Source organism: Triticum aestivum, chromosome 1B, assembly GCF_018294505.1.
Source record: "Triticum aestivum cultivar Chinese Spring chromosome 1B, IWGSC CS RefSeq v2.1, whole genome shotgun sequence".
Taxonomy (NCBI): Eukaryota; Viridiplantae; Streptophyta; class Magnoliopsida; order Poales; family Poaceae; genus Triticum; species Triticum aestivum.
In genome coordinates, this window is record NC_057795.1 from 217,679,595 (window position 1) to 217,696,762 (window position 17,168).

Below are 17,168 nucleotides of genomic sequence, written 5' to 3' on the forward strand. Positions count from 1 at the left end.
TTGGGTTGGTAACTCCAGGTGCTGTTTTTATGATCAAAATAAAACAACTAAACAACTCTTTCTCGAATATCCTCTTGCAAAATTATTATGGCCATCAATTCATATAGCTTTTAACGTTCAACCCTCAAGGAGCATAAACATGTTATCTGGGACGTGACTGATGGAGTGGACGTACACTTAGCTAAACATATTCGGATAGGAGTATGTGCACTATTTTGTGCTATACGAAACACTAGGGACGATATGATTTTTAATGGGACAAAATTTATCAATTTTTTGCGGGTTATTCACAGAGCTACAATTTGGATTCGTATGTGGTCCTTACTCACTCATGCGGACTTTAGGGAGCTTTTAGTTATTGATTGCAACCGCTAAAAGACAATAGCACGGGCCATCTTCGGTCGATTTGGGTGGCGAGCTAATAATAGGCTAAATGTGTAAGCATCGTAGCTTGTTTTTTATCGCCAGATGTGGCACTTTTCAATTATATATCGCCAGATGTGGCGTTTTTGGGATTTATTTTCTTTCGACTACTGCTCAATTTATGAGCTTCTTTGGACCTTTATGACATTGCTCGTTTTTATTTAATAATATAGCTGCATGCATGGATTGATGCAGAGGCGGGTAGTCCTCCTTTTCAAGAAAAAAAAAGACACACACACCTGCATATTCTTGACTACTACTTCCTGCTAAACTAGAATCACATCACGCTAGCATGCCAGGAACTAAACCCTGAATCGAGGTAGCCAACTTGGCCCACAACCAGCCCTACAACTCTTGGTCAGCAAGGAGCGCAAGATCTAGAGGTTTCATCAGTTGAGAACCAGCTTCATAATCAGATCGTTCCAGGCGTCGATGGGCCCTGGCACGCACCAATGCAGGCAATCATTCTGAACCGATGAGCCATCCTTGTTGCCCTGTGCAAATGGATGGAACATCCTGTAAGGACCAGCATGGCCGTCAGGTCTCATGGACGAAATGCTGTAAGTGTCCAAGAGCTTCAGTTTCACCACATCCCTTGAGCTATTGGCCGCTGTTACGGCCTTGTTGAACTCCTCAAGCTCGATCCCCCTCATGATATGTTCCATGTATTTCCCACCGTACTCTCCCTTCTTGTAAGGCAATACCCTGTTACAGGTTCCACCGCTGAACCACTCGCCGTTCTCAAAGTGATCAGGCGCCCATGTTCTGAAGAGGACAACTGGCTTATGGTGTGCCGAGGTGATGAATTTGAGTACCTCTTGTAAAGTCCTGCGATACAAGTGCTCAAACCCGACTTCAGTTAGGTTCTTGTCCTGGCAATGATGACAGCCTAACACCTTACCACTCTCCCAGTAGACCGCAGTCTTAAGAAACCACTGTCCACCGGCAATCACAACATAGTCAAACCTCTCGTACTGACTTATCCAGGTTGGTTCAAGTATGTCAAGGTGAAGCTGGATCTCGGAAGTGGACTCGCCATTCTCATTTTCAAAAACCTCTGATTTGACGAGGAAGGGAGCCCAAACGAGGGACACAGTGAAGTTGTATGATTGGAAGTGCCATCTCCTATTTTTGAATTCTTTATCATGGTAGACCTCAACAGGTTCGTCGGCCTAAATAAACAGCAAGCAGGTCCAATAATAAGGATACTATACCACTACAAATGCAAGGTATAGAGGGGAGAGGCATGTTACATAAGTAATGCATTGTTGTTCTAACCCAACTAGAAGTACACTCAAATAGTGCACACAATTTATAAATATGAGGAAAAAAAACACCACTTTTGATCCTAAACTACTGGCTTCATTCACATTCCTCTTCAAACATTTTTTTGGGCTCATTTGAATCCATAAACTATCAATATGTCAGCCTATGTGTGTAAAATTAGTTACAAAATATGACTGTAATCTGTGCAAAAATAAAGTAAATATATTACATTTTTTTGCACAGATAAATGACCATATACTTTCAAACAAAGATTTACATGCATAAACCTCACGTCACAACGTACATACAAGATTCTCATCAGATATTTTCAAAATTTCAGAAGCGATTCTTGCATTATAGAAACTGGCCAGGGCTGAACTGCTCTGGATACTAGTGGATACAATAGTTTAGAGGGTTACGTATCTTGGCATAATTCAGTGTATGCTCCTCCAATTGTAGTATCTCCTAATGAGGAGAAACAAAATTTCCTTTTAGGGCATTTAAACGCAAAAAATCAGAAAATACAGAAACGAGCATGATGCTTCAAGTAAGCATTAACAGCAGCACTTCAGTATGACAAATTGATAATTAAAAGGAGGAGTCATGTAATGTGGTATAATTTACCTTAGACAGAAGGCATATCAAGGACTGGACTTGGTTACGAAGAATGGAGTCACCAATAAGGCCCCATGCTTTGTTCCTCATAGCACCTAGAAATCTAATTTCATCAAACGGTGGCAAATCACATTCATAAGGTTTCCACCTCCAGTGAAGATATCCAGTGTCTGGTCTACCATTCATCATACAATTTTGGTGATCATCAATAAATCGACAACTTGAATTTGTATAGGCTGGGCCAGAGGGATTCGGTAGCCACTCTCCATTGAAAAGGTCACATTTTCCTATGCAAGTAGTATCCACGTCAGATTCTGGAAATCAGAAAAGTGCAGAAATAAGCAATCCAGCTTAAAATGTTTTTTTTTCTTCTTTCAGATTTCCACAAGAGTAAATCCTTAGGTAAAAAAGTAGTGAGGTGGGTGCATTCAGGTAACAGAAACTGAGAACTGCTCCACTGAGTCATTAATCTTGTCCATTTTGTGAAAACCTGAAAACATGGCAATAGAAGGCACCTGGTTCTAACTGCCCCTGATTCTCTAGGCTATGCTTGCTTTTATTTTCCAAAAGAATAAAAAATAAATCCCTACCCCTGATTCTCTCTCTGTTTCGGCAAGAAAATTATTGGATCCGAAAATGATCGCTGCCAAATTCCTTACAGAAAGTTAGAAACTAAAAGATTTGATCTGAAATTCACCAAAATTGCTCTTCCTGAAGACCACCCGTGGAACTTGCCCATACATCAGGACGCAAGGCCACATGCTCATCGTGGCACAGCATTTTCGTAATGGCAAGGTTGTCTTGATGTGCTGGTGAAGAGTATGAATGCTCATGAAAGGTTTTCGTCCATGTGCTCATGCAGGTGAGAGTATGAATGCTCATGAAAGGTTATCGTCCATGCGCTCATGAAGGTCACAACCACCTTCATCCTTGCTACAGCATTCTGCACTTGCTCCGCTTTTTGTCACCAACATCAAGGTCATTTGCTTGCTGCACTTATTGTCTCGAACGGTCTAGCCACAAGGAAATGTTACCAGCAACGTACTAGGTTATTGATCATGTGAAAGTGTGGACAAGGATGAAACACAGAGAGAGGATAGGAAATAATTTTCCTTTTTCAAACTAAAGTTAGGCAGTCAAGCCCAGCGTATTGTTTTTGTGGTTTAAACCCCCCCTGATGCGCCTAATCTGGCGAATTCTTTTTGCGGCTTTTAATCTACCCGCTCCAATCTCTATCTCAAGAGAACTTGTTAAATGGGGTAAATAGACAAATTAAGGCTCTGATGCGGGTGGAAGTGACTGCTTTATGTTGGGCTATGTAGAACTGCTGCAATGGTTTTATTTTTAACAAGAATAATGTTTCCAATTTCTTTTTTTTCTCTGTTTTTTTGCAGGATAAACATTGGACCCATAGGTGGTGCTTACTGCACTGTGTGGAGGCACGGGTTTCACTGGACTCTGGGTGCAGCCATTTGGAAATGGTAGCACACGCTTTGTTCAACAAATATGTAACCTAGTAATAGGATTGATGTTTTATCGGAAAAAAAGTAATAAGATTGATGTCGCACAAGTTGTTGCTGTTAATCCTGTTGCTCTTTGGTTGGCAAACTCCGAGTTGCTTGTTTTTCGTTTTTTCTTTTTGTAAGGATTAAACGTTGCAATAAAAATTGGTTGCGCGCATCAACCAATGGAAAGGCCAGGGCCATCCCCTTTCTGGATAAAAAGATGGCAGGGCATCCCAGTCAGTGCCAAATGTGTCTTCCTGTGCCACGTGGTGGGACTTTGACGCAAAGTGCACCAACAAGATTGTGAGAAACTAGAATAGGATGGAACACACAATGTAAGGAACACTTAAAGAGTGATTTAAATACACTGTTAGACGCACAACATGTATAACAGAAAAACACTTTTATATCTAGCCAACTGCATGAGAGAAACAAGGGTAATCAGGGCACAGCTTGGTGTATGTAGCGTTGGGAATCACTTATTGGATTATCCACTCCAACAAAGATTAGTGACACAAATGAGCAATTCTCAAGTCATGTGACCTGTATGCATACAACTCACAAGTTGTTTGTACCTGAGGTGCAATTTAGTCTTCCAAAACATAGGAAACCTGTCGTTGCTCCCAAGATGTTCTTATTTGTGAGGCACCAGAACGGGTAAGCACTAATTAGTTGACGAAACAACTGCCTATGCGCTACTAAATTTGGCAGTTCATACACAAAATATGATTAGGCAGATCAAATGACAGTGTTAAAGGCAACGTATCAGATGAAAACTTCATTTCAGTGCAACCCTGAAAAGTATCTTCCTAGGACGTCGGATTCTAGATGGACTGCTTGGATATCAGGTGGATATCACGACCCAAGCTCCGGAGAGCGTAGTCGTGAGGAGGCTGCTGTGCCATGGCGTGGAGAGGTGGGCGAGAGGGTTGGTGGAGGTGAACCTTCGTTTTCTGATTGATGCCCCTAAGGCTTACATGGCTGTCCATTATATGGACGACATCTACTTGATCCCCAAGTTGGATCAGACCCTTTCCTCGCAAAACTGTGAATGTTCCCTAATAAACTATGATTCTTTCCTATCTTATAACAATTATAATAACTAGACAAGTCTCAGGCTGCAGGCTCTGGACTAGCCCTGCGCACCCATGAGAATTTTTGGCATTTTAGACCACCTGATGACTTTCCGATTAAAATAAGACTGCACCAGGGGTCAGCTTTGAGCACTTATCTTTTTGCTTTGGTGATGGATGAGGTCACAAGGGATATACAAGGAGATATACCATGGTGTATGCTCTTTGTGGATGATGTGATGCTAGTCGATGATAGTCAGACGGGGGTTAATAGAAGTTAAGAGCTATGGAGACAAACCTTGAATCGAAAGGTTTTAGACTTAATAGAACTAAAACCGAGTAGGTGCGATTTCAGTACTACTAGGCACGAGGAGGAGGAGGTTAGCCTTGATGGGGCAGGTGGTGCCACATAAGGACACCTTCCGATATTTGGGGTCAATGTTGCAGAAGGATGGGGATATCGATGAAGATGTGGAACCATTGAATCAAAGCCGGAAGGGTGAAGTGGCGCCAAGTTTCTAGCATTCTCTATGACAAGAGTGCCACAAAAGATAAAAGGCAGGTTCTATAGGACGGCGATTCGACCCGCAATGTTGTATGGCACTAAGTGGTGGCCGACTAAAAGGCGACATGTTCAACAGTTAGGTGTGGCGGAGATGCGCGTATTGAGATGGATGTGTGTGCTGAAATATGAGGTGTGCTTTAGGCCCATCTAACAATTTCTGAAAATCTCTAAGGGCCCATGTGGGTTTATTGGCACTAGGTGTAGTGGGAAGTTTAGTCCCACCCCGGAAGTTGGAGAGGAGTTGGACCTCCTTATAAGGGTTTCTCTTCTACATGCTATTGGAGCTTGAGAAGAGAAGAGGCCCTCGCGCACTCCTCCGCCGCCCGCCTCGCCACGCCATGCCTCGTCACGACGCGCCGCGGGTTGCAGGAATGAGCTGAGCCAAGCTCACACCTACGCGCTTATTTTTGCCAGTCAGTAATGTAGAGTTTTCTGACAGCTGGGCCATGATCTGAGACGTCGGATCGTGGGCTATCACGGACTCGGACGTGGGTCGAGCCCACGTCTCTCCATGCGGTTGCGCCTATATAAGTATGCGGTGTCTCCTAACCCTAGCCGCCACGAACAGATCACATCTGCTCCACGCGCACGCCCACCGTCGTTCCTTTTGCTGCTGCTGTTGCCGGTGACTCCATCCCGTCCGCCGCGTACATGGTCGACGGGAGAGCAGGTCTCCGAAACCCCGCCTCTCTGGATCCCGTACGGGAGAGGGTGAATAGGTTTTTGGGAAGCGACTACACGACTGCTCGCCTCCGATCCACTACTTCCTCTACGTCCGCGTCGTCTCCATCATCACCATGTCGCAGTCCGACGCCGACCGTCTCGCTGCCGAGAAGCTCGAAGCCGACAAGAAGGCCGCTGAGGACGCCGCTGCTGCCACCGCCGTCGCGGCTTCTGCCTGGCCTACTGGAGGGTATAACATGTTTATCCCCCTCATGTTTATTTTCGTATTAGCAGTACTAGCAGTGTATGTAGATGTGTCTACTGTTTGCGTAGTGTGTGCATGTTTTAGATCAGAATCAGTATGTCGTTAATTCAGTCAATGCCATGCTAGTGATTTATCTATGGATTAAATTAGTCAAAAAATTGCCTGTTTTCTCAACAATCCAAAAACCTATTCTGTGTAGGAATTTTTCGGCAAGTGGCTTTGTCGCTGCACTGAAACCGGATAAGTTTACCGGGATGTACTTTAAGCGTTGGCATACTAAGATCACTTTATGGCTCATGGCTATGAACGTGTTCTGGGTCGCCGGTGTCTCAACGGGATCGATTGCTCCTGAACAAGAGAAGGCGTTCAGGGAGGCCGCCGTTGTATTTCTCGAAGCAGTTCTTAACGTGATCGAAGATAAATTGGTCGACGCATATTTACATGTGCATGTCGCCAAGGACTTGTGGGAGGCGCTCGAATCTAAGTTCGGGGCCACCGATGCCAGGAGCGAGATGTATACTATAGAGCAGTTCCATGATTACAAGATGATTGAGAACCGTCCTGTATTGGAGCAAGCTCCTGAGATAATATGCATCGTTAAGGAGCTTGAGCTTCTTAAGTGCGATTTACCGGGCAAGTTTGTCGCGGCTGCATAATCGCTAAGCTCCCTAGTTCCTGGAGGAACTTTGCCACCACTCTGAAACATCAAAGGCGTGAATTCTCTGTGGAGGATGTCATTGGCCATCTGAGTGTTGAGCAGAATTCGAGGGCAAAGGACTCACACAGAAAAGGGGCCGAAGGAACTTCTGTCGCCAACATGGTGAGCCAGAGGAACATCAACTCCCACAAGCCCAAGGGAAAGAACGGTGTCCAACACAATACCGACTTTAAGAAGGGTAAGAAGACCTTCAAGAAGAACAAGGAGGATGAGGGCTGCTTTACTTGTGGTTCGGTTGAACATTGGGCCAACAAATGCCCAAACAAGTTTAAGAAGTCAGGACTCAGGACAGGACTCCAAGTCTGTCAACATGATTGTGGGCAACAATGAGAATGGTGCATCTGGATAAGGTAATTTATTTACTATTTTTTCCATTATTTCAGCCCACCGATTGATGGGTGGACACAGGTGCAGTTGTTCATGTGTGTGCTGACATTTTATTGTTTTCTTCTTACCAGGTCACAGGCCATGGGTCCTTATTGATGGGGAATGGCACGAGTGCTTCTATTCATGGTGTTGGCACGGTTGATCTGAAGTTTACTTCGGGAAGGATCGTGCAGCTGAAGAACGTGCAGCATGTCCCCGCCATCAAGAAGAACCTTGTTAGTGGCTCCCTTCTATGTAGAGAAGGATTTAAGTTGATATTCGAGTCTAATAAATTAGTTGTTACTAAGTATGGATTATTTGTTGGAAAAGATTATGAGAGCGGAGGGATGTTCCGCCTTTCCCTCGCGGATTTCTGCAATAAAGTCGTGAACCATATTCATTCGAGTGTTAATGAATCTAAAGTTTGGCATTCACGTCTTTGTCACATTAGTTTCGGTGTTATGACACGGCTAGCTAAGTTGCATTTAATCCCGAGTTTCACTTTAGCCAAAGGTTCTAAGTGCCTTTCATGTGTGCAAGCTAAGCAACCTCACCAGCCTCACAAGGCTGCGGAGGAGAGACACTTGGCACCATTAGAACTCATAAATTCTGATCTTTGTGAGATGAATGATGTGTTGACTAAAGGTGGAAAGAAATACTTCATGACATTGATAGATGATTCTACTGGATATTGCTATGTGTATCTGTTAAATACTAAAGATGAGGCTCTACACTACTTTAAAATCTATAAGGCAAAAGTTGAGAATCAATTTGAAAAGAAAATTAAACAAGTCAAGTCAGATCGTGGTGGAGAGTACTTCTCGAGTGAGTTTGATTCCTTTTGTGTGGAACACGGCATTATTCATGAGAGGATGCCTCCTTATTCACCCCAGTCAAACGGGGTTGCCGAGCGGAAAAACCGTACTCTAACTGATTTGGCTGACGCCATGTTAGATACATCGGGTTTATCCAAGGCATGGTGGGGGGAGGCTATATTGACGGCATGTCATGTCCTGAATAAAGTTCTGACAAAGGATAATGAGATCACTCCCTATGAGAAATGGGCAAAGAGAAGGACAACACTCTCGTACTTGCGTACTTGGGGTTGTTTGGCGAAAGTCAATGTGCCGATCCCCAAAAAGCGTAAGCTTGGATCAAAGACTGTGGACTGCGTTAATTTGGCTACGCTAAGAATAGCGTTGGCTATAGATTTCTAGTAGTGATATCTGAGGTACCTGACCAGAAGGTCAGTACAATTATGGAGTCCAAGGATGCTACATTCTTCGAGGATATTTTTCCTATGAGAGAGATGCAAAGCACTTCTAGACAGGAATCTGAGGGGACTCCTGAGCCTGCCATTCCTATGGAATATTATGAACAAACACATGATGAAAATCCTGAGGAGGATGACAAGGAAACCCTTGGTAGGGGCAAGAGACAAAGGACCGCAAAGACCTTTGGTGATGATTTCTTCGTGTACCTCATGGATGATACTCCCACTTCTATTTCAGAAGCGTATGCCTCTCTAGAAGCTGACTACTGGAAGGATGCGGTCCGTAGCGAGATGGATTCCATCATGGCTAATGGGACATGGGAGATCATTGAGCATCCCTATGGTTGCAAACCATTGGGATGTAAGTGGGTGTTCAAAAAGAAGCTTAGGCCCGATGGTACGATTGAAAAGTACAAGGCTAGGCTTGTGGCCAAGGGCTATGACCAAAAAGAAGAGGAAGATTTATGCTAGCCGTGTCATAACACCGAAACTAATGTGACAAAGACGTGAATTAAATGCAACTTAGCTAGCCGTGTCATAACACCGAAACTAATGTGACAAAGACGTGAATGCAACTTAGTTGGCGGCCTCGGTGTGGCCAAGGACAGACTGACCACCATTAAAGGCCGCCAACTTAAATGCAACTTATTCACCCGTGGACAGACTGACCACCATTCAAGTATTACTCTCGTTGGCGGCCTCGCATGGTCTTCTCATCCACCAGATGGATGTTAAGACGGCTTTCTGAATGGAGAGCTAAACGAGGAAATCTACATGCAACAGCCAGATGGATTTGTGATAGATGGTCAGGAAAGAAAGGTGTGTAGGTTGCTGAAATCTTTATATGGACTAAAACAAGCACCTAAGCAATGGCATGATAAGTTTAATACAACTCTGACATCTGTTGGCTTCCTTGTTAATGAAGCTGACAAATGTGTATACTATCGCCATGGTGGGGGTGAAGGAGTTATACTGTGCTTGTATGTTGATGACATACTAATATTCGAAACCAACCTCAAAGTCATTGAGGAGGTCAAGTCGTTTCTGTCTTAGAACTTTGAGATGAAAGACCTTGGTGTGGTTGATGTTATCTTGAACATCAAGCTACTGAGGGATGATGACGGTGGGATTACACTTCTGCAATCCCATTATGTTGAGAAGGTGTTGAGTCGTTTTGGATATTCGAACTGCACTCCATCTCAAACACCATATGATCCTAGCGTGTTGATTCGAAAGTTCGAAGGCACGGCTAAAGATCAACTGAGACTCGAATTATTGGTTCACTGGTGTACCTAGCGAGCGCAACGAAGCCTGACATCGCGTTTGCTGTGAGCAAACTGAGCCGGTTTGTTTCCAAACCAGGTGATGTACATTGGCATGCTGTTGAAAGAGTTATGCGCTATCTGAGAGGTACTATGAACTATGGACTTCACTATACCGGATACCCGTCGGTACTTGAAGGGTATAGTGATGCGAATTGGATCTCTGATGCTGATGAGATGAAGGCCACAACTAGGTATATGTTCACTCTTGGAGGTGGCGTTGTTTCCTGGAAGTCTTGCAAGCAAACGATCTTAACGAGATCAACAATGGAAGCAGAATTAACAGCATTAGACACGTCTGGTGTCGAAGCAGGATGGCTTCGAGATCTTTTGATGGACTTGCCATTGGTTGATAAACCGGCTCCGGCTATCCTTATGAACTGTGACAATTAGACTGTCATCACCAAGGTGAAGAGTTCAAAGGACAACATGAAGTCCAACAAACACATAAGAATGAGATTAAAAGCTGTCAGAAAATTAAGAAACTCCGAAGTGATAGCGTTGGAGTATGTCCATATGGCTAAGAATCTGACAGATCCCTTTACTAAAGGGCTATCACGTGCTGTCATAGATAATGCATCGAGGGAGATGGGCATGAGACCCACATGAGTTGCCATGGTGGTAACCCAACCTATGTGATCGGAGATCCCATGAAGTAGGACCTGGGAAAACAAGCCAGTGGTGAACTGAGGAGAGTAACTATACTAACCCACTCTGTTGGAGATGCAATACTCTCAATACTGTATGGTAGGGTGACTATTGTCTTAATGTGTTCCAAAACTTATGTAAGCAAGATGCTATCCTACAGAGCGATCTTTGGAGGAACACACCTATATGAGCCTTACTGCTGGTCACAGTCTATGAGATTAGGGTGATCTCTAGTAAGCTCATGAATAGGCCAGGAGTGTGACTTATATGCTCCACCCGAGGGGTCAGCCCTCGGCAGCCTAGTACTAGTAAGACATGTGGTGAAGCTTCTTTACGCCAAACTGACAATTCAAGGCATAGTCCATTGTTCAGTTGTGAAGGAGTGTAGCTACTTGCTCTAGGTGAAGCTCAACCTTCACAGGTCTTCACTGAAACACTAGTATATTAAAACAACAATTAGAACAGAGAACACAATGGGCCCTCGAGATCTGGTGGGGGATTGCTGAAATATGAGGTGGGCTTTAGGCCCATCTAACAATTTCTGAAAATCTCTAAGGGCCCATGTGGGTTTATAGGCACTAGGTGTAGTGGGAAGTTTAGTCCCACCCCGGAAGTTGAAGAGGAGTTGGACCTCCTTATAAGGGTTTCTCTTCTACATGCTATTGGAGCTTGAGAAGAGAAGATCCAGTGCATAGCTGACAGCTAATGCGTACTAATGTCAAGAGAGGTCGGGGTAGACCGAACTTGACATGGGAGGAGTTCGTAAAGAGAGATTTGAAGGACTGGAGTATCACCAAAGAACTAGCTATGGACAGGGGTGTGTGGAAGCTTGCTATCCATGTGCAAAAACCATGAGTTGGTTGCAAGATCTTATGGGTTTCAACTCTAGCCTACCCCAACTTGTTTGGGACTAAAGGCTTTGTTGTTGTTGTTGTAGACCACCTGTATGAGTGTAATGACAGAAAGGACCACCTCTGAGTGGAATTGGCAAAAAAAAAGCCACCTGCCCCGTGGCAGCAAGTGCGGCAAACGACACGTGATGATTGCCGCCACAGCCAGTGGCGGCAACCTGTTCATGCACTGTTCATCATCTCCCAGCGCGTGTATTGTGCACGTCCCCGTCAATGAACAGTATTGCCGCCACAGCCATGTCGCGTCGCGTGTCGCCGTACTTGCCGCCACGGGGCAGGTGGTCTGTTTTGCCAATTCCACTCAAAGGTGGTCCTTTCTATCATTGCACGCAGGTAGTCTAAATGCCAAAATTCCAGCCGTGACAGTGGGATCCTAATCATTCTACGAAAACCACCCTGTGTGATCCTTCTTGCAACCGGCCGTTCATCCTCTTTCTATGCCATGACTTATTGCGACGCCAGCCCCATGGCCATGGGCTGGAGAATTGGGAAATTATATTTCACCCACATGCTACACCACCGCACATCCTACTCAGTGCCCTCGCTGCTTATCTTTCCCCTCCTCACAATAGTGCGGCACTCCTTGTTGCCGTTTCATTTTAACAAATTAAAGGCGAGCATCTCAACCACGGTTACGAGGCGGAGCTTGGTGCTCCATTGCCCGTCAAGCTGGACGGCGGGCGCGCACGGAAGCGTCGCCCTCTCCCTCTAAGCATTGAAATCATGTACAACTTCACATTTGTTGGCAGCAATGGAGACTGGGGGTTAGACTGATATTTTTTTTTTCCTTTCCAGGAAGACGATGGAGCAAGAGGTAATAAATCCCCCCCCCCCCCACAAAAAAATGAAAATTCACAGCAGCCATGTAGCCTGTTCTTCTCCCCCAACGCTCACATGACCATTTGGAGGAACTCGCCATCGCCGACCAACCACGAACCAAGGAAAGTACCGAACGGGATTCACTCATGTACAAGAGTCCCCTAAATCTAGAGATCCAGATCCGGAGGGCCTAACCCTTGACTCGCCTACAACGGCAAAGAGTGCGCCGTAGTGACAGAGGTCGGAGAGAATTATTCCTTGCCATTGTCGTCTTTGTCGCCGCTTTGACCTCGGCGATGGAAACAATGGAGCTTCCTCCACCACCTCTTGCTCGCCAAGCATGAGAGAGTTCACGAAGCAGAGGGGAGTCATGAGGGGTTTTTCATGATATATGCTCAAGTGATTAGAGGGATATCCCACATTTAATCTGACCCGTCGATTCTGAATCCGAGAGCTCAAATTGAAAGATTCCCTGTCTGCACTGAAATTGAGTTTTCACCTGATACGTTGACGTGTTTAAAAACAAATAAAAGGTACAGTGAGCAGATTGAATGGTGATATTTTCTATCTAAAAATCAAAATGTTCTATATATTTGGTATCTAATTACCCTTGAAAAGTAAAGCTAAATTCCTCTACAGCTTGGATTTCAGAGATATCTTTCATATTAATATGAATTCCACGAGTTGTGACATTGGCAGGGGTGGAACCTATGAATAAAGATGTTATGACAACCGAGAACTCACAACATTTTTGTTAGCACTTATATAAACACATTCACCATTTTTTCCTAAGCCACAAATGTAGCAAGCTCTATACATGGAAGATGTGGAACCTATGAGTGAAAATGTTATGACAAGTTATCAACTAAGGACTAAAAATATTACCCCCTCCGTAGAAAAATATAAGAGCGTTTAGATCACTACTTTAGTGATCTAAGCACTCTTATATTTCTTTACAGAGGGGGTACTTTTTAGCACTTATCAAACATATAAATTCATCCCTTTTCTTCCTAAGCCACAAATTTGGGAAGGTCTACAAAGGTTAACAAATTGAACTCAACTGTTACACTCATGATTATGCTGCCAACAGTGTCAAGAAACATTATACTACTCCCTCTGTCACAAAATGTAAGACGGTTTTTGACATTATCATAATGTCAAAAAATGTCTTACATTTTGAGATAGAAGGAGTAACTTTTTATGGTGCCCACAAACATATACCCATTTCCTTATAAATATTTTCCAAAAAATGAATAGCAAAGGAGCTGCTAACATTTAATCAAACAAGTCAACAAGTAGCAATTTTGTCTTAACAATTGATCTGTGTCGAAGCTCGTAATATTCTTTTTATGGGTGTAGCGAAGCAAAGCTTTTAGTATAATTGTATAGAATTTCATTCCCGTATTTTTTAACTCAAGTACATCCCATGGCAGTATCTGAATTCTCGGTATTTTACATAAATATTTACCCGCTAGATGGGATTAAACCACCGGTCTCGTGTCTTACTTTCTATCCCATGCAAAAGCACACCTTAAAACCAAAATGTAGAATTCAAGTTGGCAATTGCCCATGGAAAATAAGTGACGGGGAAGACAAGTCAACACGTGCAACCGGAAGAGAGCGATGGCGCGCGAAACTCACGTATGACTCAAGAGGCCTCTACATGGACACAAAGGGGGGCTATCAGCAATTTTAATTTTTAAATAAATTGTGCAAACCAGGACTTGAACTCAAGACCTTAGCTCCGATACCATGATAAGCTTCATGCACTAGCCAATGCAACCAAAAGTCTGAACTGATGGAAAGGGCTAGTACAATCCACATATACTATAACACCCCCTCTCACGTGTGACGGGGAAGACAAGTCAACACGTGCAACCAGAAGAGAGCGACGGCAAACCAGAACTTGAACTCAAGACCTTAGGTCTGGTACCATGTTAAGCTTCATGCACTAGCCAACGCAACCAAAAGTCCAAACTAATGGAAAGGGCTAGTGCAATCCACAATTCCACATATACTGTAACAGTTATAACGGCTCCTATGCTCATAAATAAAGATTCAATGTTTCCAAACATGGAGGATAAATAAAAGATCAACTTTTTATACTAGAAAGTACATACATCAAATCAAAATGTTCGACACTGCTCCATTTTGTTCTCAGTGCCGTTTCGAGCTTCCCATCGAGCCGCGGGAAAATAACACTTAGCTAAAAAATGATAGGGCAAACACCGATTTCCCCAGCATTCAAGATGCAACAAAACAATCAGACTGTAAACGTGCAATCCCTATTCCTCTGCAATCACCCAATATCTTTCTGAACCTTACTAGTCTTATTAAGACCACGACAGGCGTTCAGGAACGATAGAGTAAAATTCTTATTTCACGGAACCAAAACATAAGTTCCAAGTTCCAACCTTGAACTCAAGAAAATACGGCGCAATTTCCAACAAACAAAAAATCACCAAAAACTGCAGGCGAGAAAAAATGCGAAACAATTCGCCCTCACTAAAAACCCCCGACAAGATAAACCTAAACCCTACGAATCTCTGAACTTTCTTACTCAACTGAAATTAGAACTGGCAGAGAAATCCCGTACCTTCCTTGATATCCGGCGACAGAGACGAAGAGGAAGAGAAGGAGCAGAGCAGACGGAAGGAGACGCCGGCGAAGAGGATCCAACCGATGGCCTTGAGCCCTCCCAATCCCCATCCCCCTCCGCCTCCCTTGCGAGATCGAGGAGAGAACGGCAACGCCGCCCACGGCGACCACCTCGGGCCCAAGCCCATGGGGTGCTACCGTGCTAGGATAATACTACTAGGATAGGATGGACCCCAGCTCGAGTGCCTGTGCGTGCAAGCCGAGCAGGGTAGGAGGACTGGAAGATAGGAGGAAGGAGACACTGGGACTGGGGATAATTGACGCTGGGACTGCGAGTCGACGACATCTGACCCTCTCGGTCTTCTTTTTTTTTTAGGAGTTCTGACCCTCTCGGTCTGGGCGTGTGGGAGTCCCATTGTGGGGCCTGCCGCAAATTTGACAAATTTAACCTATAAACGAAATTAAATCACAGAATGAACTATTCGTAAAATTATTTTACGCGGCAGACCCGTGGCGCCTAGCTTTCAAGCGCTGCACTAGTGCAACGCCTGAGAGCTAGGCGCTGCACTAGTGCAACGCCTAGGAGCTAGGCGCTACATTGTATAGTGTGGCGCCTAGTTCTCAGGCGCTGCACACGACTTAGTAATTTTTTGATCACACGTGTGCGACGCTGGCGGTGTAGCGCCTATCTGTGAGGCGTTGCACAGTGTAGTGTGGCGCCTTCGTGTCGGGCGTCACACAAAAAGGTCAGCCGCGTGAGATAGTTTCATGAATAGTTCATTCTGTGATTTGATTCCGTCTATAGATCAAGTTTGTCAAATTTGTCTCCATTCTCAGCCTCATCGCCTCCTCTTCCTGACCGGGCCTCGTGACCCGTGACCTTAATTCCTACACCAGAATACAGCATACGATTTTTGTACGATGTGATCTTACTCGTCCATGCAGTTCATCGAACGGCTGCTGATGCTGTCATACGTAAATCGTACAGAAATTTGTCGTATGTGCGTACGATTAATTCTATTACTATTTTTAGGCAGAGTTTTACTAGTAGATGGAGGGAGAATCACCGGTTCGGTTCAGCAGCGCGTAGAATATTATTTTGTTACTCTACTTGAACTGACCACTTAGAGCGGTTGTACTGATGCTTTCATTTTTGCTGAACTGATCCTCTTATTTGGTTTTGCGAATTTATTTTGTCGGAATGGGGCATATAACATATCGTTGAAAAGCTCTTGACATCTATATTACAAGTCATATATAATTTTCTTTGCAAAAAAACTCATGCTTTAGGAGCAGTTTTGAAAAAATTGGTTTTTTCAAATTAAAAAACGTGAATCGTATTTTGGACTTTATTTTCAAACGGTTTGTCAGAATTAAGCAAATGAGATGGCGTTGGAAAGCTTGTGAAAATCCGCTTTTCCATGAATACAATTTTTTTTTCAAATTCTACATGATTTAAAAGTAATTTGAAAAATGGTGAAAGGCTGGGCTAAATGTATTTTCGTAATTTTTTTTCAAACGGTTTGTCCGATTGACGCAAACAATACATCGTTGGAAAGCTATGGAAAATGTGCAACCTTTTTGTATAGATTGTTTTTTCTAATTCTATACGGTTTAGGTTCAAAATTGAATACTTTGAAAGTTGGTTACAAACATGATTTTTTTTAAATATCGAAATGATGCAAATAATATACCGTTGAAAAGTTATCAAAAATGCGAAAATTAGTCATGTTGAACATTTTCTCAAATTCATAACCATTTCAGAGTAATTTTGAATATGGCCAGACTCATTGTGCTATTTTTTGGTTCAAAAAACAAAATACTCGTATCGATCTATTCGTACTGATCTATGTGTGTCTTTATACTGAGCGTGTTTTCACATACTAGACTTTACTATGTTTCTTCGGTATGATTTTCCTCGTAACTTTTCAACGGTTTACAGTATAATCGTCCCCGAACTTGCATAGTTTATATTGTTGAATGGTATTTTTCTTAAAAATAAAATGTTTTGTGTGGTCTCTTAAACTGAGCATTTTTTTGCAACAATGTTATGAACTTCTCTCATATTACGACTTGTTCCTTTAGCATTTGAATTTCTGTGGGGATTCTTTTTGTTTGAACTTTTACCATCTGACTTT

General features: G+C 43.6%; 1 protein-coding gene across 2 annotated transcripts; it reads right to left on the minus strand.

The window, feature by feature from the left end:
* Positions 1-561: 561 nt before the first annotated feature.
* On the minus strand, positions 562-15,354 carry LOC123116640 (protein trichome birefringence-like 26). 2 transcript variants are annotated; one of them, XM_044537579.1, is made up of 3 exons: positions 15,029-15,354; positions 2,314-2,618; positions 562-1,595 (listed from the first exon to the last, which is right to left on the minus strand). In XM_044537579.1, the coding sequence occupies exons 1-3, from the start codon at positions 15,216-15,218 to the stop codon at positions 813-815; spliced, it is 1,278 nt and encodes a 425-aa protein (XP_044393514.1). In that variant the 5' UTR covers positions 15,219-15,354; the 3' UTR covers positions 562-812. The 2 variants fall into 2 exon arrangements, with proteins under 2 accessions (XP_044393514.1, XP_044393520.1); XM_044537585.1 differs by having other exon boundaries at positions 2,314-2,591; positions 15,029-15,350.
* Positions 15,355-17,168: the final 1,814 nt, after the last annotated feature.